Source organism: Miniopterus schreibersii, assembly GCF_964146895.1.
Source record: "Miniopterus schreibersii genome assembly, chromosome: 1".
Classification (NCBI taxonomy): Eukaryota; Metazoa; Chordata; class Mammalia; order Chiroptera; family Miniopteridae; genus Miniopterus; species Miniopterus schreibersii.
The window spans coordinates 145,913,546-145,935,509 of NC_138101.1; the positions used below are offsets into that span (position 1 = coordinate 145,913,546).

At 35.4% G+C, this 21,964-nt stretch overlaps 1 protein-coding gene across 4 annotated transcripts in view; it reads left to right on the top strand.

Moving 5' to 3' along the window:
- The first annotated feature begins 680 nt into the window (after positions 1-680).
- Positions 681-21,964, top strand: part of CTDSPL2 (CTD small phosphatase like 2) — a 71,256-nt gene continuing 49,972 nt past the window's right edge. For 2 of the 4 annotated variants that reach the window (XM_081157135.1, XM_081157137.1), the window contains exons 1-2: positions 681-854; positions 19,264-19,473. In XM_081157135.1, coding sequence (XP_081013261.1) covers positions 19,288-19,473 — 186 coding nt within the window. In that variant the 5' untranslated portion in view covers positions 681-854; positions 19,264-19,287. The remainder of the gene's footprint in view (positions 855-19,263; positions 19,474-21,964) is intronic. The other 2 variants (XM_081157138.1, XM_081157136.1) reach the window with 2 other exon arrangements.

Below are 21,964 nucleotides of genomic sequence, written 5' to 3' on the forward strand. Positions count from 1 at the left end.
GCATAACAGATCCATGAATAACTGCTACAGCGGCTAGGCAGCGGAAGAGGACTTTTAGGGGCCGCCGGGATCCCAGAAAAGACGAAGGATTCTTCTAACCCGACCCCAGGCAGAGCTCTCCAAGCCCAGCTCCTCCAGCGCGCCAAGCCGTTAGTCCCACCCGTCCCACTTGGCTCCACCCACCTGGCGCGCCCGGGTAACTGAAAGCGAGCTGCCAGAGAGCGCGACGCGCTCCTAAGCCCCGCCTCCGGGGCGAGGGCGCGTCCCCCTCCCAGCTCTGCCTGAGCAGTTCCGTTAGTAGCGGGAGGAAAAACCGTCCTTCGGATCCCCGCCTCTCCACTCCCAACGCTTTACTCTCTACTTCCCCCCCCCTTGCGACCACTACACAACCAGCTACGGCGGCCCCTAAAGTACAAATATCCCGCAGGCCCTTGGCGTATTCTGATAGGTTTGGGTCTTCATATTTCATCCGGTCCTAAGGCCCTGCGTTCAATTTTTGTCAGGAATTCGACCTCCCGAGTTTCTTCCGGAGACAGGAACTCCAACGCTCTTCAAGGAAATAAAAGTTTTTTTCTCTTTTTTTCTTTTGCCGCTGTGGCCGTCTGCATTCCTTCCCTCCCACCTCGCGGAATTGTGGCGGGAGGGGGAGGAGGAAGTCAAAGCGCCTGCGCGGAGAGGCCGCTTTCCATCCGGGTCCCTGTCCGTGCGGTGCAGCAGGTCGGTAGGCGGGAAATGGCGACTGGCTGAAGGAGCTGGTTCTGTTGCTGCTGCGGGCTAAGCGGGAAAGACACCTCACGTTGCGCAGTCGGGACCATCGCCGGAGCCTGAGGACACTTCTCTGTCGTCACAGTTAGGTAATCCCCCTCGTTCAGACACTGCCGCTGCTTCCAACCTTAGTCCTCCTCCTCTTCCAGGGCCGTCTGCCGGGATCTCCTCCCCTTCTCCACCGGGCTCTTCAGCGGCTCCCGCGCCTTGGTAGGCATGCACTATTGGCGCCTCGTACGTCCGCTGTGTGGAGCCGCTCTTCTCTGGACTTTCCCCTGGGAACAGAAAGGGAGCTCACTTCCCGCCAGCTTTAGCTCCCAGGCTGCGCGGCCTGTGTTGTGATTTCTGGGGTTAGATTTCACTTTGCTACCCACCCCCACCCCGATCTCACGTTCCTACTCCCAAATCCTGTGGTCCCTCCGGATAATTGGGTTAGATCAGCTTTTCTAACCATGGGCCACCTGATGTTTTTTATATTTCATTCTTTCTAGTAGGGTGCTTTTAGGGGGGCGTTGCTGTATCTCAGTTTTTATAAACACCTTTTGAGGATTTGGAAGAAGAGATTTCACTAAGTTCTGTTTATCTTCCGTACTGTTAAAATGTTGAGTTGACATTGTTACTCTTTTCAAATCAGGAGTGGTAGTAAAGAACAGCCCATGTGGAAGGCCTCTGGTTTCTTTAGTGGTCAATTAAGGGTGACTCTTATCGTCCGTAGTATTGTACTCTTTCTTTGAGTATTAAATGCTTGTATGGATGTTTACTTTTGCATTCTTGACTAGAGTTCCTTGGTAAATAAGTGTATAAGTAAATCGTGTTTATTTACTTCTTACCCTAGTGGTGGCTGGATGTGTGAACGATGTTAAGCACTTAGAATACCTTAGGGAAACCTGAAGAGATATTGCTCATAAACTGCTCTAAGATCCTGAAGTGAAATGTACTTAGAGTAGATGTTCCTCCAAGGCAGGGATTTACCTTTCTAATGCTAATAAAACAATACTAAGATTACCGCCCAATATGAGCATATAGATTTATGGCCTAAATGATAGATTTATCTTTTTAATTTTCGGATTGTAGATTTTTTAATATATTGTCTTTCCATTCTTTGCAACTTCTAAATTTTCGTTTGTTAGGCGTTAAAGCAAGGAAATGACTAGTTAAAGCTAGTTTTATTCCTCCTTTATTACTATTATTATTATTTTTCAGAGAGAGTGGAAGGGAGAGATAGAGAAACATCTATATGAGAGAGACACATCGATTGGTTGCCTCTCACATGCGCCCCGACTGGGGCAGGGGATCCAGCCGGCAACCGAGGTACATGCCCTTGGTCAAAATTGAACCCGGGACCCTTCAGTCCGCAGGCCAACGCTCTGTAACTACTGTGCTAAACCGGCTAGGGCTATTATTATTTTTTTACATTGCTGACTAGTCCGTAAAGAGAGGTACTAAAGAGGCTGTTGGTGGTTTTCAGAATCTTGTTTGTTCTTTTGGGGCCTTTATAGTTTTGTGTGTGTTTTTCTGACTAGTCAAATTAAGTTTTTAAAACGTGGTTCTTATCATGTATCATTTGATGTTTATAACTAAAAGGCTTTCAGCTTTCTAGGTCCAGTTTAGAAGACTTCACTATTGTTGGTATATTAGGATTAAATTTCAGTAATAAACAGGAACACACAAACATCACTATAGTCCTCATTTGGTTGATTCCCCACCCAAGGTCATAAAGAAAGTCAAGGCAAAATGTAGCTCGTATTTGAGGCAGTCTTTTAGGATTGAGTGGAACTTCATACTTACCCTCTAGGTCCGAAAGAATAGGAAGTGGGAAGTGGAGGTGAGGGCATATTGGACACTGTCTGAGCCAATTTGTTTTAAAAAATAGAGCCAAATGTGTGACTTAAAAGGATGTAAAATAAATTATTGATCTAGTGTAGACTTTATCTGTACTTTAATGACTTTTTGGGTAGTTTATAAAGCATTATAATATTTTATTTTATTTTTTAATAAAATTTGGTTTACAACTAGCTGAGTGAGCATTGTATGTAGATTTTGTCTTCAAGAATTCTCCCAAATTGTTTTAATTCTACATTCATTTAGTACCTGCACTCCTCTAATACCCTTCTAATACTCTGAAAGGATATAAAAGCTCTAAGTGGTATAGTCCTTAACCTTGTGGACTTGTAGCTATTTAGAAATTCTAAATAGGAATGCAGAAAAAAAGCAAATGGGATTGGTATGTTTTATAGTATTTCAGTCTACATAGAGCTAGTAATGTTATTCTTTTTCCACTGTTAAATTAAGGATTGGGGAAGTTGTATCTTTCCCAAATTCATTTAGCTGATGCCATGTTTGAGATTTCTGGTCAGAGGTTTCTTCACAAGATTATTATATAACAGAATCCATTCAATCCTGTTTTAAAAAAAACGTGGACCTGTTGTTCAGAAAAACTCTAGACTCTATACATGTAATTGTAGAATTAATTGCAGATTGAATAAAGTGGTATTAAATGATCTCAGCTTTGTATTTTTATTTATTTATTTATTTTTAATATATCTTTATTGATTTCAGAGAGAGGAAAGGAGAGGGAGAGAGAGAGACAGAAACATCAATGATGAGAGAGTCATTGATCAAGCCCACAACCGGGCATGTGCCCTGACCGGGAATCAAACCCTGATTCCCTGGATCCCAGGTTGACGCTCAACCGCTGAGCCATACCCGGCCGGGCTCAGCTTTGTATTAATGTGATAAAGAATAAAGTGGTCAGTCAGAATTCAAAATAAAACTACTCTATAATTATATTTGTAATTTACCACGTTGGTAAAGACACTTTAAATATTAAATATCAGATATACTGAGAGGAACTCATATATGGTGTCCTCTAAGTAATTCGGGGTAGGTTAAAAAGTTACCTGACCATTTTCACTGGATTGACTACAGGGGACCATTTGCTCTACTTTGAGGATGAGAAGATTTAACAGATAGGGGATTTATGGTAAAACCATACAATTGCAGTTTCAGTCTCTACTTACTTGACATTTGCCATGAGACATATCTAAGCCAGGCATATGTTTATTACTGATTATATGACTACATTAATTTTTTAAATTTAAACTACATTATATTGTAATTGGATGTATATCACAGATACGTAGAGTAGGTGGTTGGCTGTGAGGTATAATTTAAGAATTGCCAATGCCAAACTCTATTTGTGTTTCTCCCATGTGTTATGGATTTTTTTCTAAAATACTCTGTTTAAAATCACAGATTTTCTGGAAGAGAAATTTTAAAATACTCTCCTTTATCGACAGTATTGGCACAGATTGGTTTATCAAGTAAACTTGCTGTAGTTTACAAACTGGAGAGGGTTCAGAGGCTGTGGAATATAGAAGTAAACTTTATAAATAAATTTTTATATTATTGATTTTTTTAAAGAGAGGAAGGGAGAGAAACATCAAAGTGAGAGAGAAACACCAATCAGTTGCCTCCCACACGAGCCCAAACTGGGAATCAAACCCATAACCTGGGTATGTGCCCTGACCAAGAATCGAACCAGTCACCTTTTGGTGTACAGGACAATGTTCCAACCAACTGAGTCACACTGGCCAGGTCTAGAAGAAAACTTTTATGCAACGTCTGTGATTAGGATAGTTGTGGCATATAGGAAAATCGTCCAGGAGAGAAAGGGATGATGGGGGGTAGAATCATAGTTTGAAGCTTGGGCCTCTTGGGGTCCTTTGGGAATCTTGTTAATATGACAGTTAGGATGGGTGAGACTAAGTGTGGTCCCAAGAAGAATCATGGGACCTTAAAGATAAATATGGTTTATAGGTTTGGCCAGCCCTTTTGTTTGTTAACCTCATCTATAAGTCCCCCAGTTAGTATGGTAATACAAGGTCACAGTAGGCCAGTTGACTATATTACTGATCCCATGTTTTATGTATTCATAGGCTCTCCTGTATTAATTTAGAGAGATTGTAGACAAGGAAATATGTCCAGATTAAACATGAATCATAGGCAGTGATTTGAGTTAAGTTTGTAGCAATCAGATTTTCATAAGCTGTAGTTCTTCAAGAACAAGGAAATGTGTTTACTACTTTGATTAAAGAAGCACAAAACTACTATTGGAAGGCACTTTATAAAAAGTGTTCACTTTATAAATAATTGGGATTAATATTTAGTAATAGTGGTTTATATAGTTTAGAGGAATGTTTTCTTTCTTTGGTCTCAATACTTCTATATTGAGAAATTCTTTGGGAACTAAAGCAGAGACATTGCTAAAAATAAGAAGGGGAAGATTAAGACCCTGTTAGCAGCATAACCTGATATTTTAAGTTTCTCATGTTGACCAGTTAAAGTAATTTTTAAGTAGGAATTTAAAAGTACGTTTTATTTTAAAAAGTATGTTACTTGTTAAAGAAAAACATCCAGAACATGTAAGTATCTTTTTAGTTGAGGGGAAAACTGGTGATTATTTGTTTACTACTTACTTAAAAAGCACTCTTAGTAGTAATTGTTTTCTTCCTGGTATTTCCCAAATATGTATGATTATCCTGTTGAGTTGAAAATGATTAACCTCTCACTGATCTTTACCTGCTTTGATATATTTTGTTAAATAAGATAATTATATAGTCCTTTAATTTTCTGATGTACTGATAATAATTATTTGAAAAATACAATCACATTTTAAACAATCATGCATTTTTTCCTCATTGAGAATACACCTTTTTATATTTTTATTTAGTAGTAGCAAACAAGAGGGCACTTCTGTTAGAATTATGATTATACCTCACTTTTGACTAGTAATTTAAAAATTCACTCTTCATAAACCTTTTCTTCAGTTTACTTCAATCATAATTAGTTTTTTCTTGATGTGGGTAGTGGTAAGATAGTGGGAAATTATTTCAGATACTCAACGCAAATTTATTTGGGGCAAAGGCCTTAATGTTTTCCTTCATAATTTTGAGATTTTTTAAGTTAATAACTATTTTTCTTCTTTGTCAACATTTTATTGGTTCTTTTCTTACTATCAAATTAATGTGTTCTGAGGGTTTCAGATTTCTACAGACCTGAGAGAGAGTAAGTTTAGTATAAAATTAATTTTCTTTAAATAGAAATTTTTGTCAAAAGAGTATAAATAAGTTATTTCTCTGTTCTTTTGCTGTTTCGGTGAGAACTACTTAAATAAAAAGCACCCTTAGGAAAACTCTGCTGAAATTAATTTCACTTTTTTTGATCTTCAGTTTGTCTTTGTTAATGTATCCATAAGTACTTTGTAACTTGTATGTATAAGGTGACCCCAGTAAATTAAAATATATATGTTGGAATATGTATATTTTATAGAAAGGATAGTAGTAAAATGATAAACGGTAGACTAGAGTGACAAGTTTCCTATGTGCTTTTTGAGGGGGGAAAAGTTTTCATGAGTATTTTGGTACTCAGTTCTTATGAATCAGAACCTATATTTTTGCTAAAATACACATTGTGTTATGAAGTTTTATTGGTATGAGTTTCTTTCATACCATGTAATAGAATACTCTTTTTACAAGTTGTTTAAATTATGTTTACTGGAGGTAGTTAATCTTCAAATTACTGTTCTTTTAAAGCTTAGGTTAAAGAAGTACAAGTACGTTCGTCCTCACCATAAGGACATACGGTCTCATTCTGTCCATAACAAATAATGATTTTTCCCTAATGGTATTTTTGCTGAGGACATACAAGGTTTTCAGTTGGGGTGCTAATAGTAGCATTTTAAGACATATATCTGAAAAAGCTGTGGGACATATACACCATGGAATACCATGCAGCTGTAAAGAAGAAGGACCTTGTACCCTTTGGGACAGTATAGATGGATCTGGAGAATATTATGCTAAGTGAAGTAAGCCAGGCAGAGAAGGACAACCATCACATGATCTCACTTATATGTGGAATCTAAAGAACTTACTAAACTGATGAACAGAATAGATTCAATGACATGGAAGCATGGATCAGACTGATGAATTTCAGAGGGACAGAGGAGGGTGGGTGGGTGAGTGGGTAGGTGGAGGGGGAGAGATTAACCAAAGAATTCATACACATATATGCACAACCCAAAGACAGACAATGGTGTGGATAGGGCCTGGGGAGGGGGGTGAGAAGGGGTGGAATGGGTCATTGGGGAGGAAAAGGGACATCTGTAATATTTTAAACAAAAATAAACACACACACACAAACATTTATCTGAATGACTGTGCCTTAAGTATTTTTAGTGGTCAACAAACTAAATAATGTCATTTTCATGGAGTGTTTTAGTCATCAGTATTTTTTTTTTTTTAAATATATCTTTATTGATTTCAGAGAGAGGAAAGGAGAGGGGGAGAGAGAGAGAGAGAAACATCAATGATGAGAGAGTCATTGATCGGCTGCCTCCTGCACGTCCCTGACTGGGGTTTCAGCCCGAGACCCGGGCATGTGCCCTGACCAGGAATCGAACCCCAATCGCCTGGATCCTAGGTTGACGCTCAACTGCTGAGCCATGCCCGGCCAGGCAGTCATCAGTATTCTTAACCCATAAATTTTGTTCCTCTAGAGAAAACTTATTGATCATGGTTTTAGAAAATACTGTTTATTTATTTATTGGTTCCTTGAAGAAATACTTCGGGGGGGGGCCCCTCATAAGTTTATTAACCTAACTCAGCAGCTCTTTAATTTTTTTATATTCCCTATATTTTGGGAAGTGCTTTTGTTTATAAGTTTATTATATTTAATAGTTTCTTGAAAAATTCTATGATGTTAATAAAAAAGAGAAAGTAATACATGGGAAATAATTATGATCCAAAAGGACCAACTTTGTTGGGAATGGTTCATTGAAGAGTCTTGGAGTTGATGCTTTATGTAATACTGGATTCATTCATTCCTTCTGCCCTAGTTGACTTTTTTTTTTTTTTTTTTTAAATCACTCGAGGATTAATTCTAGAGAGAGAGGAAGGGAGAGAGAGAGCTTTGTGAGAGAGAAACATCAATTGGTTCCCTCTTGTATGTGCCCCAATCGGGAATTGAACCCGTTGTACAACCTTTTGGTGTGTGGGACGACTCTCCAACCAACTGAGCCACACTGTCCAGGGCCCTAGTTGACTTTTGACTTTTATTAGGTGATAAGTGGGAGTGACAGAGAAACCTCCTCCTTCTCTGAAGTCATTTAATGAAGGCTTAAGTAGTAGAAAGTAAAAGTGGACAGTTGCAGTACCTGAAGCTGTTGATTTCAGATTAGTCAAATGAGAAATATAGACAGTGAAAATGGTTGCTGATACTCTTGAAAATGTTATTTGGTGTCAACGAAGGCAATGACTTTTAGATTTTTCTTTCATGAATATAAATTTTAATATAAATTTAGTAGTGATACCATTTGTAATAGAGTATAAATAACAAACCCATAGAAATTTAGAGCTAGAGAGATCAAAGGGGTCATCTGGTCCAGTAATGTCTGTTTTATTAATAATGAACCATTCTGAAGACTTTAACTACATGTAGTAAATGTTTGTCTTAATTATTGTGCTTTGGGATGAGTTGTGTGTGATAGAAGGAAGAAAACAGCTCGGATTAATTAATGACTCACTTCTCATTTTGACAATTCTTTTTTTAGGTAAAATTTACATGTAGTGAAATTCACAGATCTGATGTCCAGTAACTTCTTTGCTGTTGAAGAAATGAAGTACTAGAATGATTTATATTTTATATTTTAATGATAGATTCTAGACTGGTACCTCTTCAGAGGTTATTCCTCTAGTAACTTCCTCAGGAGCCTACTCTAGAACCTTGCATGCATATATTCTTTATGTAGCCAATTTATAATTTACATATACCAAATTTTATGGGGGAAAACAGACTTTATTACCTTTAAAATTTGATTTCTGATATTTTCACAATTTTATTTTATTACCCACTTTTGTTTCTCTCTTATCCCTGTATATTCAGCAAACATTTGTTTGTAGGAATGCACATTGGGTTAGTCCTAGGTAATTTGTTAAGAATCCTTCATACAATGTGCTATTTTGTTTGTGTTGTTGTTTTTTAATAGAAATTTATACACTCAAGACCTCAGTAGCAAATTATCAACTGAGTCTTGCTTATATCATTATTATAATCTTATCATGAGATAATTTGCAACCATAATTGTTTGCTTCAAATATTGTTTGGGGTCAGGGATTTCTGAAGAGGAAGGAAATGGTATGAGGAAGGAACATTTTTGGTTTTATTTATAGGCCCGTTTTTGTGAGCAAAAATTGATTACTGCTGTGAAGATTGTGTTTCAGTGACATAGTCCCCCCTCACTCCCAGTTCTCTAGATTTTTTTTTTTTTTTTGAGGGAAAGAAAAATTATAGTTCAGTTCAACAAAGATTGAGTTATCTTGTGTGTCGGGTTACTGGAGTTACAGATAAGATCTCTGCCTTCACGACTCTTACTGTCTAGTACAGTTAGAGATATACAGACAGATTATTTCAATATAATTTGCTAAGAGTTAATGTAGAGATAATCACAGGCTTACATAGGCTTGGAGATATGGAAGTGGTTACTTATTGGGGTACATGATACTTTGGCTGAACTTTAAATGATGAGAATAAGAATTTGTTGAAAGAATGTTTTAGGTAGAAAAAAGCAGAAGCATGATACCTCACAGTGTGGGCAGGAAACTATTACTGGAGTACAGAGTGAGGCAGCAGATAGGAATGAAAAAATGACTGAGGTAGATCTTGTAGTTATATATATATAATGCTAGAGTTTAGTCTTTATTTTGAAGGTAGTTGATGGGAAGAAATAGGCAGATTTGTGGAATACAGAGGATGGATTTAAAGGAGAAAAGTCTGAGAAATATTTTAGAGGTAAAATCATCAGGATTTGGTGATTGGCCATAGGGCACAAAGGAGAAGAAGAATGACTAGGATGTTTGGGATGGTTTCTGGATTGACTGATTAGGTAGGTGATATTACATGTGATCAAGATTATAGTAGTAGGAAAAATACAGTAGGAAGAGCAAGTTTGGAGATGGGGCTGTGGTGGGAAAAGTTAATTCGGTTTTGGATAAGTTGAATTTGAAGCGCCAAGTGAGTGTTGCAAAGGCTGTTGGATGTGTCTGAAATTTAGAGGTGGTAGAGAACTAACAATTAATGTTATAATTTATAATGAGTATTGGGAAGAGACTCCCCCCTCCCCTATTTCTTTTAGCTGGGCTGCAGGTAAATAGAAAGCAAACTTCATTGCCCAGTTTTAGATTGCTGAGTAATCAGCTTTTACTATTTCTGAAATGAGATCTGGTTCAAATGTTGAAAAAGTGGGAATGATTTTCATTATATATTTTTTGCCCCCAATGTCATGAGATCTTAGACTTCAAAATGATGTTGCCCCCTTGCTGTTTGTTTTGTGTTGTAATCTACTTAAATTGTATCATTTTCATTAGTAGATTTATTTCCCTAGGGTAGTCATTTCCTATTCTTTACCTGTTTTATTCTATTACTAATAATGGAAAAGAACTTATCTAGTAATGGAGCTCTAAGGAACCTAGAGGATGTGTTAAATTCTAACATGAATAGTAGGATTATCAAGACAAGGCTGTATATGTATGTTTAAAACTCTTCCCTTTATATTTTAAGTTTGGGTAATAAAATTAGGTTATTACAGATGTTGTTATGTAGGCAGTTACTGACCTGTACTTGGCCCAGTTAATATGTTTTTTTTTTTTTTTGGTTTTGGTATCATGGTAATGCTGACTTCATTAAAATGAGTTGGTAAGTGTTTTCCTTCTCTTAGGAAAAGAGAAAAGGGCATGCACGGGCACTTAACAAAATGGGAAATAGAGGTAGCCTATAAATATAATTAAAGCATTTAATTTTATTAGTTATCACTACAATTTAAAATAATTTTTACTTTCAATTAGCAATTTAAAAATTAAAAATAAATTCTGATGTGTATGATTCAGCCATAAGGCTCTCTTTGTATTCTGCTGGTGAAGCCATCTTTCCAAACAGCAGTTTGTTAGTATTTCTAGAGGTACTACCAAATGTTAATAATCTTTCACCTAATTCACTTCTAAGAAACTATCTTAAGGAAGGAATCAGAAATATGGACTGAAATTTATGTACACATTTTACATTTGAGGTGATGTTAGTAATTATGAATAATTTAATTTTCAGCAGGTCATTCAGTAAACACATAAATTATAGAATGTTTATCTCTATATTAGAATATCACATGGCCATTAAAAATTACATTTTTAGATTTTTCAAGAACATTGGTAAGGAGTGCATAGTATAAAGGGGGGGAATGGTCTATCATTCTGCATGAAGTGTAATTCTAACTATTGATTAAAAATATTTAAACAAGCCCGGCCAGGCGTGGCTCAGTGGTTGAGTGTCGACCTGGGATCCAGGCGATAGGGGTTCAATTCCTGGTCAGGGCACATGCCCGGGTTGTGGGCTCGATCAATTACTCTCTCATCATTGATGTTTCTGTCTCTCTCTCTCCCTCTCCTTTCCTCTCTCTGAAATCAATAAAGATATATATTTTTAAAAAAATTTTAAAAATATTTAAATAAGCAGAGTAATATTTAACCTCATTTCAGTCATTTCTAGATTGAGGAATTAGGTGAGCTTTTTCCATATATTTCTGTGCTTTAAAATTTTTCTAACGATGTATGTTTTATAATCAGAAAAGGCTAGATATGGCCACCAGAAATAGAAATTTCTCAAATTTGTAAGGGATTAAGAGTGAATTTTGTCTTATGTAGATTGAACACTTACCTGTGCTTCTCCTTGAGTAGTTGTAAGTCTGGTATATAATACATATTCACTGCTTTTTCCCTCCTCCTGAGTTTGGGTCATATTTTTCTGTTTCTTTGCAGTCTCATAATTTTTTGTTGAAAACTGACCGTTTTATATAACATATTGTAGCCACTCTGGATTCAGAATCTTTTCCCTTGAACGTTATTTGTTTACTAACTTCTCCAGGCAAAATGTATGAAATCTCTCTCTCTGCAAGTATGCTTGACATACCAGGGCATACCCCGTGTCTGCGTAGTTTTGTGATTCAGTTAATGATTAGATACATAATGTGCTCAAATGTCTGGTGCATTAAGGCTTCTTCCTCTCCCTGTGGATCTTTGTGGGATACACATTCAAAGTTCAGGCCTTTTCCAAGTCTATCCAGCTTTTATTTTCCACTGATCCATTTCATATCTGCTGTGTGCAGCCACAAGGTTGGCCAAGAGTACGTAGATAACTTGGGCCTTCTTAGTCTCTGCTGTGCATGTGTGCTGCCTCAAACAGCAGTATGGTTGTCCCAACAACCCCTGCAACTTAAGGCTAGTAGAACTATTGGCCCTTGTAGTTTGCCTGCCATAGAAATTATCACATACCAAAATTATAACTTATACTGATGATACCACTGAGTGTGGTCATTGTCCAACTCTCTAAATCATGTGAGTCTCTCTTTATGGTGACTTCAGTGCTGCCAGTCCTCTCAGCTTGCCAAATCATCTGCACTTGCAGGTGGGAAGATAAGAGACTGGAGCAGCCCCAGATGAGAATCGCACAGACTCTCAATATTCTACCCTGTGTTGAGCAGTTTTATAAGCATTCCCAAATTGTTGTATGCCTCTGGTTGACTTCCACAGTACTAAAATAATTTTTGTCGTTTTGTCCACCTGAATGGTTGCTTTTTGGGGAGAGGATTTCTTGCCTTTTTAACTTGGCCATAGTCAGAATTTCAAGGATTTTAACTTCTCTATCTTAAATCTCTGTCCTTTTCCATACTGTGTCTTGTCTCCCAAAGACTCAGTGAATGACAGACTTGGATTAGAAATCTAAATATTAATTAGATTTATCTCACAACAGTCTCAAATTAGCAATGCCAGCACTTTCACCATACACTTGATTGCTGAAGGCTTATATACACTTTTTTTTTTTTTTTTTGCTGTGCTGTCCTCATTCTTCCCTCACTTTTAAGTAGTTGAATCTATACTTACATTGTCAGAGAATATAGTCATGCTATACTCTCTCCCTTCAACCTTCATTTTATTTTAGTTTTATTAGTAACATGTTCTATGCTTGATGCTCACCACCAATTTTTATGCAATATCTGTAGTCAATTTGGTTTTCTGAAGTGCTCTATTAGATTTTTCAGAAAGGGCTCCATAGGCACAACATTCCCAGAGTTCTTGCATAGTGATAATAGTTTGTCTGTCACCATATTCTTGTAAGTTATTTTTGTTGCATATAAAATCCTTGGTATACATGTTCTTTCCTTGATTATTGTGTTTTAAATATGTTACTCCATTTTTCTTCTGGTATAAAGTATTGCTATTGAAAAATTTAGACTAGGCCTGGACGGTGTGGCTCAGCACTTGAGCATCGACCCAGGAACCAAGAAGTCACCAGTTTGATTCCCAGTCAGGGCACATGCCTGGGCTTTGGGCTTGATCCCCAGTAGGGGGTGTACAGGAGGCAGACGATCAATGATGTTTCTCTCTCTATCCCTCCCCCTTTCTCTCTCGCTCAAAAAATCAATAAAAACGTATTAAAAAAATAAAATAGACCACATATTATTTTTAAAAATTTAGAATAGTCTATTATTTCCATTACAAAGCTACGTAGTAGCCCTGGCTGGGTATCTCCATTGGTTGGAACATAGTCCTTATACACCAAGGTTGCAGGTTTGTTCTCTGTCAGGGCACATACAAGAAACAACCAGTGAATGCATAATGTAAGTGGAACAACAAATGAATATTTTCCTGCTCTCTTTCCCTTTCTCTCTCTAAAAGTCAGTAAATAAAAAATTAAAAAAATAAAGTTACTTAGTGTATGCCTGGATCAGGGCTTTGCAAACTACTGACCATTGTAAACACAGTTTTATTGTATATAGCCGTGCCCATTCACTTACATTTTGTATTTAGCTGCTTCTGCTGTACATTGCCATAGACAATATAGAAACCGATGAGCATGACTCCAGACACTAGTATTTGAATTTTATTTAACTGTCATCCTATGGTCTACAAGACTAAAATATTTATTGTTTGGGTCTGTGAAAAGTTAGCCTACATCTGGCCTAAATGCCTAAAGGATATCCCCCACCCTCCCTTTTCCTAAAGTTCAGTAAAGTTCTAGTAATTCATACTAGAATGTGTCTTGGTATTTGTCATTTTGGGTTGCTGTTCTCAGGCCTGTGTCTTCCAATACATGATTTTCAACTTTTTCCATTTCCTGGAAAGTTTTCTTATACTTTTGAGTATCTGATCTTTGACTATCCTCAATATTTAATCAGTTTCTCTTGAGGCTTCATTTTTTTAATGTTTAGAAGTATTCCCTTTTTTCTCTTTGTTCCTTCTTTTTTAGTCTTTGTTTCTGAAATGATTTTTTTCTTTGCTTTTTAATTTTTTTCTGAGTTTTGTTACTTCATCTCCCTCCTCCTCCTGCCCCAAATTTGTTCTTTTATCAGCAGCATCTTTAAGCTTCCTTGGAAATAGTTTATAGTTGTAATCTGTTTTTATGGGCTTATCTTTTATGATTTATTGTCTGTAGGAAGTTAGAGATTTTATTCTGCTTCTCTTTTTTTCTTATAACCATGGGTTCTATATAATATCTATTACTTTTTAATGTGAAACTTGCTTTACTGAACTTTTAGAAGGAGGTTTGATTCAAGATAGTTTTTGCTGGGCATTTTCATTTTTTCCAGTTTGGGGCTATTGTAAATAAAGCTGTCAAGAACAGTTTTATAAAAGTATGTTGTGGACATGTTTATATTTCTCTTAGGTAAAAACTCAGAAGTGAACATAGGCCAAAGGGCTAGGTGTTGTTTGTTAGAAATTAAAACTTTTACCAAAAACCTTGCCATCAGCAGATTGAGAGTTCTCATTGTTCCATGTGCTTGCTACCATTTGTTGTCAGTCTTTTTAATTTTTGCCATTCAGGTAGATGTGGATTAGTATGCTGTTGTGATTTTTAACTTGTACTTCTCAATAATAATACTGAGTATCATTTCATATACTTGTGTCCAATCATCTGGCTTTTATGAAGTGTCCTCTCAAGTCTTTTGCTCATTCTATCGGCTAGTTTTTCTTTTTGTGTTTTAGGGTTTCTTTAAATATTCTGCGTACATGTACTTTGTGTGATATGTTTTCTGAATATTATACCAATTTGTTGCTTGACTTTTGATTTCTTACTGGTGTCTTTTGGTGAACAGAAAAAAAATTTTTTATGAAGTTTATCCAGTTTTTACTCTTAGGTTTATTCTTTATACAATATCATGTCATCTGCAAAGAGCTAGTTTTACATTTTTCTTTCTAACATGGATTCCTTTTATTTTTTTATTGCCTGATTGCATGGCTAGAACTTACAGTAAAATGTTGAATAGAAGTGGTGAAAGTGGACATCTTATCTTATTTTTTATCTCAGGAGTAAAACATTTAGTTTTTCACTATGAAATATGGTGTTAGCTATGGGTTTGTCATAGATGCCTTTTTTTAGGTTGAAGAAGTTCCCTTCTATTCCTGGTTTGTTGGGTGTTTTTATTATGAAAAGGTGTTGGGTTTGGTCAGATGTTTTTTATGCATCAGTTGAAATGATCATATGTATTTTTCCCTTTATTTTTTTTAATATGGTGTATTATAGTGATTGATTTTTCATATGTTAAATCACCCTTGTTTTTCCTGGGATAAATTAAGCTGTATTTAATTTGCTAGTATTTTGTTGGGGATTTTGCATCTATGTTCCTAAGGCATAATTAACCTGTAGTTTTCTTTTCTGGTAGTGTGTTTGACTTTGGTATCAGAGTAACACTGACCTGATAGATTGAGTTTGGAGGTGTTCCTTAATTTTTTGGAAGATTTTGGGAAGGATTGGTATTAATTATTTAAACATTTGGTAAACTATTAAAGCCATCTTTTCATTGTAGAACATTTTTTTTGTTTTGTTTTGTTTTTACTAGTTCAGTCTTTACTTGCTATGAGCCATTCACATTTTTTTTTCTTCTTGAGTCCAGTTTAGTTGTGTCTTTCTAGCAATTTGTCCACTTCATGTAGTTTATCTAATTTGTTGGTGTACAGTTTTTTGTAATATTTCCTTAAAATCCTTTTTACATGTGTAAGGTTGGTATTAATGTCCTTGTTTTCATTCCTGAAATGAAAAGGTTGAGTCTTCTCTCTTTTTTTTGGCTAGTCTAACTAAAAGTTTGTCCAAATTTTGTTACTTTTTTAATGAACCAGCTTTTTTTACTTCATTGACTTTTGTTATTTTTTTTTAAAATTATCTACTTCTGCTTTTATTTCCTTCATTCTGCTTGCTTTAGATGATTTAATTTGCTTTTCTCTAAAGTAGAAGGTTTTGTTATTGATTTGAGGTGTTTCTTGTTTTGTTTTTTAACATGAAGACTTACAGCAATAAATTGCTCTGAGCACTGCTTTTGGGGCATCCCAAAAGTTTTGGTATATTGTTGTTTTTTCATTCATCATGAAGTATTTTCTAATTCTCATTGTGATTTCTTCTTTAACACAGTAGTTATTTAGGAGTTTGTTGTTTAGTTTCTGCATATTTGTTAATTTCTCAGATTTTCTTTTTTGAGATTTCTAATTTTACTCCAGTGTAGTTGGAAATACTATATTTGTATGAAGTGATGGAGACAATATACTTGTATGGTTTCAGTCCTTTTAAATTTATTGAGACTTGGTTTGTGTCCTAACATGTAGTCTCTCCTGGTGAATGTTTCATGTGTAAATTGAGAATATATTCTGCTGCTATTTGGTGGATTGTTCTATATATTTCTCTTAGGTCTAGATAATTGTTCAGGTCTTTTATTTCATTATTGATCTTCTGTCTAGTTGTTCTATCCATTACTGAAAGTGGGGTATTGAAGTCTCCAACTATTATTGTTGAATTGCCTATTTTTCACTTTAGTTTGACAGTTTTTACTTCATATATTTTGAGTCTCAGTTGTTGGGTGCATATATGTTTACAATTTCCCTCTACATGCTGCTTATTACATCCCCAAAATTTTGATGTGCTCTGTTTTTATTTTCCAGTTGAAAATATTTTGTATTTGCCATGATTTCTTTTTTGATTCATGATTTGTTTATAAATATATTTTTAAATTTCCAAGTATTTGGTACTTTTAAATATTTGTTATTGTTTTTTATTTAATATGTGGTCAGAGAACATAGTAAGATTTTAGTCTTGAAACTTACCAAGACTTGTTTTGTGGCTCACCACACGGTCTATCTTGGTGAGCATTCCATGTGAGATTGAAAAGTAGTGTTTTCTTCATCCGTATGTGAGCAGTCAGTTTTGAAAGTTCATGAGGCTTGACTGCTCTAGCCCTTTCAGAACTAAAAGTGCACCTTTTACAACTCACCATTGGAAAGAACAAAAACCCTCTACATTTCACCTTCCTTCTTTAAATGTTCTTGTCTTGCTTTCCAGCAAATACCCACTGGTTATTTTTTAAGTCAGAGGGCTTTTTCTCCTCAGTTTTCCCAGACCCTTCTTCACTCTCTCCATGCAGAATATCTACCATTTTACACACACACACACACACACACACACACACACACACACACACACACACACAGCTAGACTTTTTGATACTCATGGGCAGAGATTATCATTTTCATCCTTTTATTACCATTCTGATAGCAGTTAACTAACAAGTATTTAAATTTTCATGAATTGAACCTCATAAAACTGGACTACCTATATGTCTTCAGTCTTTTAAGACCTACTTTTTACATCAATACGTTATTTCATAAAATGTTATAATTTCCAGAATCACTTAATGATTCGTTCAAGATAGGTTTACTCTTAGGTATTTTTGAAAAGACTTTTAAAAAATATGTACAGAAATTGATTAAAAATAACTTTCTTTTTGAAAAATTCTTCCATGCATTTGCTGCATGGGAATTTCCCTTTTCTAAGGAGTGCTGAGCTGAAGACCAAAGGAATTAAGACTAATTTATGAACTGTAAATAGAGTTAAGTAAATAGTACATGCCATGAACTATCACTCCCTTTAGAAGTTAACATTGACTCTTTAGGAGGAAAGGTAATATTTCATTTGGGGATAGCAACTTAAAACTCAACACCATTTCGCCCTTGCCAGGTGGCTCAGTTGGTTGAGTGTCGTCCCATACACCAAAAGGTTTGAGGGTTTGATTCCCGGTCAGGGCACATACCTACATTTCGAGTTCTATCCCTGGTCGGGGTGTTACAGGAGGCAACCGATTGATGTTTCTCTATGTCTTCCTCTCCCCCTCCCCCTTCCTCTCTCTCTCAAAAAATCAGTCAAGACATATCCTCGAATGAGGATTAAAAAAAATTAAAACAAAAAACTCCTGAGCACGATTTGGTTATGGGAAAAAATCATTATTTGGAAAGATATTTTGGAACTCCTGGTGAATCCCTTGAGTTTGGGGGTTTTGGGTTTTTGTTGTTAAAGTATAGTGTAGTATAGTAAAGTATAAAGTTTTTATATATTTGTTAAAGGTTTCTAACTTTTATTCTGTGACTATTATGTCGAATTAGCACAGCTTCTTAATTTCCTAATTGGTCAGCGAAGACCCTAACCTTTGCCAGGTATTTCTATACCTTTAGAGTGCTTAGAATTTCTGCAAATGCATTCACTGTTGTGAGTAATTTTATTGTTTTCCACACTTCATAGTGTTTTCTAATTCCTTTTTCATTTTGAATCTCGGTGCGGTAAGATGAGTGTATTTATACAGTTTAAAAGACACAGTTGTGACTGTGGTTTAGCTATGATTGAGTTAGGATTAGAATTCAGATCTCTTAATTCCTAGTTTAGTAGTTTTGTATTCTGTTTCACAGATTCTAATCCAGTATATATTCTTAACTACTTCTAAGACTTAGGACAGTTTTGCCATCCATTAATTTTCTCATCTATAAAATGAGAGAGGTCAAGTAGATTGCTTCATATTTTCTTTCAGTTTTTAAAATATCATTAAGTACGGTAAGATTGAATCCTACAAAATGATTCAGCTTATTGTTACACTTGTATGATTGTTGATTATTAGTATCGTGCTAATGGAATTCATTTATTGACTGAGGGTTTTTCCCCACTAGTTTGAGTTCCAGAGGGCAAAATTTTCCTTAACTTATTTGCTATTTACTAGGTAATTTCCTAGCCCAGTGCCTCGAATGTGGCAAGTGCTCAGTAAATATTTGTTGAATGAATGGTTAAATGAGTGACAGATAATGTTGGCATGGGTGGATGCAGTATAGTGCTGTGGAAAGAGCATGCACACTCTTGTGTTTGATCATAGGATAATAGGATATAATATATCAGAAGTTGGGAAGGTTACTTGGGATAATGTATACTGTAAGTTCAAAGCACAGTGCCTTTCACGGAAAATGTTAGTTTCTTATTTCAATCCCTTGGAGACCTAGACTTTTTTTAACCAAGAGGTTTTTATTATATAAGCTGGGAAACCATGAGTATGCTAGATTAATTTTTTAATAACCCTTGTTATTTTTCTTATAGTTTTACATGTGGCACCCATAAAAGATGAGGCTGAGAACACGGAAAGCTTCTCAGCAATCCAATCCAATCCAAATACAACGCACTGCCAGAGCAAAGAGGAAATATTCAGAGGTTGATGATAGTATACCTTCAGGAGGAGAAAAATCACCGAAGAATGAAACCGGCTTGTTGTCTTCAATTAAAAAATTCATTAAAGGAAGCACACCCAAGGTAATGGTTTTCCCTTTTACTTAAATCATTAAAATTAAAGTTTAGTTGTGTTTTTTTTTAACGTATAAAGATGAGAAATCTAATATTGCTAGAGCCCACTTTTAAGGGAATGTGGTGTTATTTTAAGAGTATTAACATTTGGTCTGATTTTAAGAGTATTAACATACAAAATATTTAATAGCCTTTTAAGAAAACAGTATTTATTCTACTTAACTGATCCACTTGGCCTTCTGGATTGTTGTTTTTTTTCCAGTATAGTATTATGGGAAGTAAAAGAAATTTTTCTTTTACTTGAGTTGTTTTACTTGTGTTTTTTTACTCATGTTTTTCATTTCAAAGAAAAGGTAAAATTTCTCATTAATACATTGCTTACTTAGGGAAATGAATTATCTATCTGAATTTTAACATTTGTGCAACGAAATGTATTAGTTCATTAAAGAGAAAACAAAGTTATTAAAGAAAGAATGGATGCTGAACAGGAGTCAGATGCTCCAGATTCCTACTCTAGACCAACTTGAGTGATCTGAGAAAAGTCATTTACCCCTCTGAGCCTCAGGAAGACAGTAGAATGGGACTAATACCAACTATTTTGTCTGTCTCAGAGCTGTTTTCAGATCAGATGGCAAACAGGTGGAAAGCAGTTTAAGTAATTTTAATGCACTCTATAAGTGGATGATGTTATTAACATTCATTATATGTAGATTGTATCACTGCTTACTACTTTCGTGTTCTTTTCTTGGGATTACTATATATGATAAATTTTCATTATAAGTTTATCACTTTGATAATTAGAAAAATAAATCACTGTTCTACTTATTCATAGGGGTAGATTTTGTTGTCATACAACTAAAAAAGCCTAGTTTCTGTGAACCATTGGCCAAGATTTAGAAGTATTCTGTTTATAGACTTTTTCTTTATGTTTTGATGGTTTAATCTTATTATTTTTAACATAAGTAAAGTTTTTCTGTTAATTTTAAATAAATTTTTTTTTAAAGTTCCTTTGAGTTAATTTCTATAAACTTAGAAGTAATATTATATATCATAGTAACAAAGATCAGATTCCTTCCAGAAACAGTTTCCTGGGTCTATAAATTCCTAATGGGTTGTCATCACCCCTGTTGATGGGAATGTTACTATGTGTCAGTTCATTCTCTGAACAACTCTGAATATTATAAAGTTCTTCATCTTGAGGAAAATACATCTATCCTTTCTTATATGTTCTTTTTCTGCATGTGCAAGCGCACACCCTCAGTCTAGGCTAAATATTTCTAGTTTTCATTATATGACAGTGTATGATACAGATCACTGTCTTAGTCACCCTTTTCCATTGTTTATGAAAGGTAACAACCAGAAGTGAAGATAAGGTTTTTCGTATATCTAACTTCTGTTCACTTTTACGTCCTTTGAACTGGGCATTCTTCTATTAATGTAGCATTATGTTATATATTGTATCCTCCCTCCCTCCCTCCCTCCCTCCCTCCCTCCCTCCCTCCCTCTCTCTCTCTCTCTCCCTTTTCTCCTTTAGTGGTTATATTTTTGCCCATGTCTACTAAAACTGAAAAGTCAAGGTTTTTCTATAGAATTTGCTGTCAGGTTTTTTTGTGTTTTTTTTTCTTCCTTTTTTTAAACCAACATCTAGGATTTTTTATTAATGCCTAAATGTATAGAGCCACAGAAAACCTGGTTGCTACCTAGTATCTTATTAATTAATAGTTTTGAGGCAAAGTTTCTACAAATTCATTTAATTGTACTGTTTGTTATTCATCCTAGATTTTTGTATTATATAAGATTATTATGAAAATTAGTATTCTAATGTCTTACTGAAATTAAGGCACACTTTTATTTTCCCCTCCCAATCTACTAACCCTATGTTAGAAATAAAAGGTAAAATTGTCATATAGTATTCCTAATGAGCTTATAGTGGCTTCTAATTGTTATTTCATTGTTATATACATTGTCATTACACTGTCTTCTTGATTATATATTCTAAAATTTTATTCAGTATCTGATTTTACTGAGTATACAGTGCTTGCCTATGTTCAGTATCTTAAATACAGAATTGTTTGTTTTTTTCAAAATTTGGGTAGGGTTTTGCAGCTAATATCCAATAGGTGCTTTATATCCAGTATCTCCTTAATCCTTAAACCATCTTCTGTTATTTTATAGAAGAGAAAAACTGAGGCTTAGTGAATTTAGGTTACCTATACAGTGTCAGTAACAAAAACAATAAAATAAATAGCTTGCCCAGGATAAAATAACAATAAAGAACAAATAAACAATAATTGAGCAATTACTATGTGCTGTGTATATTCTCAGTGCTTTAAGTGTAGTGACTTCTTTAGCCTTACAGACCATATGAAGCAGGTACTATCATCTCTATATTATAGATGAGGAAACAGGCACTGAGAGGTTAAATAACTTGTGTAGGGTTACTCAGCTTTAGGTAGCAACACTGAAATTGAAACCCAGGTACTAGTTTCAGAGCCTACAG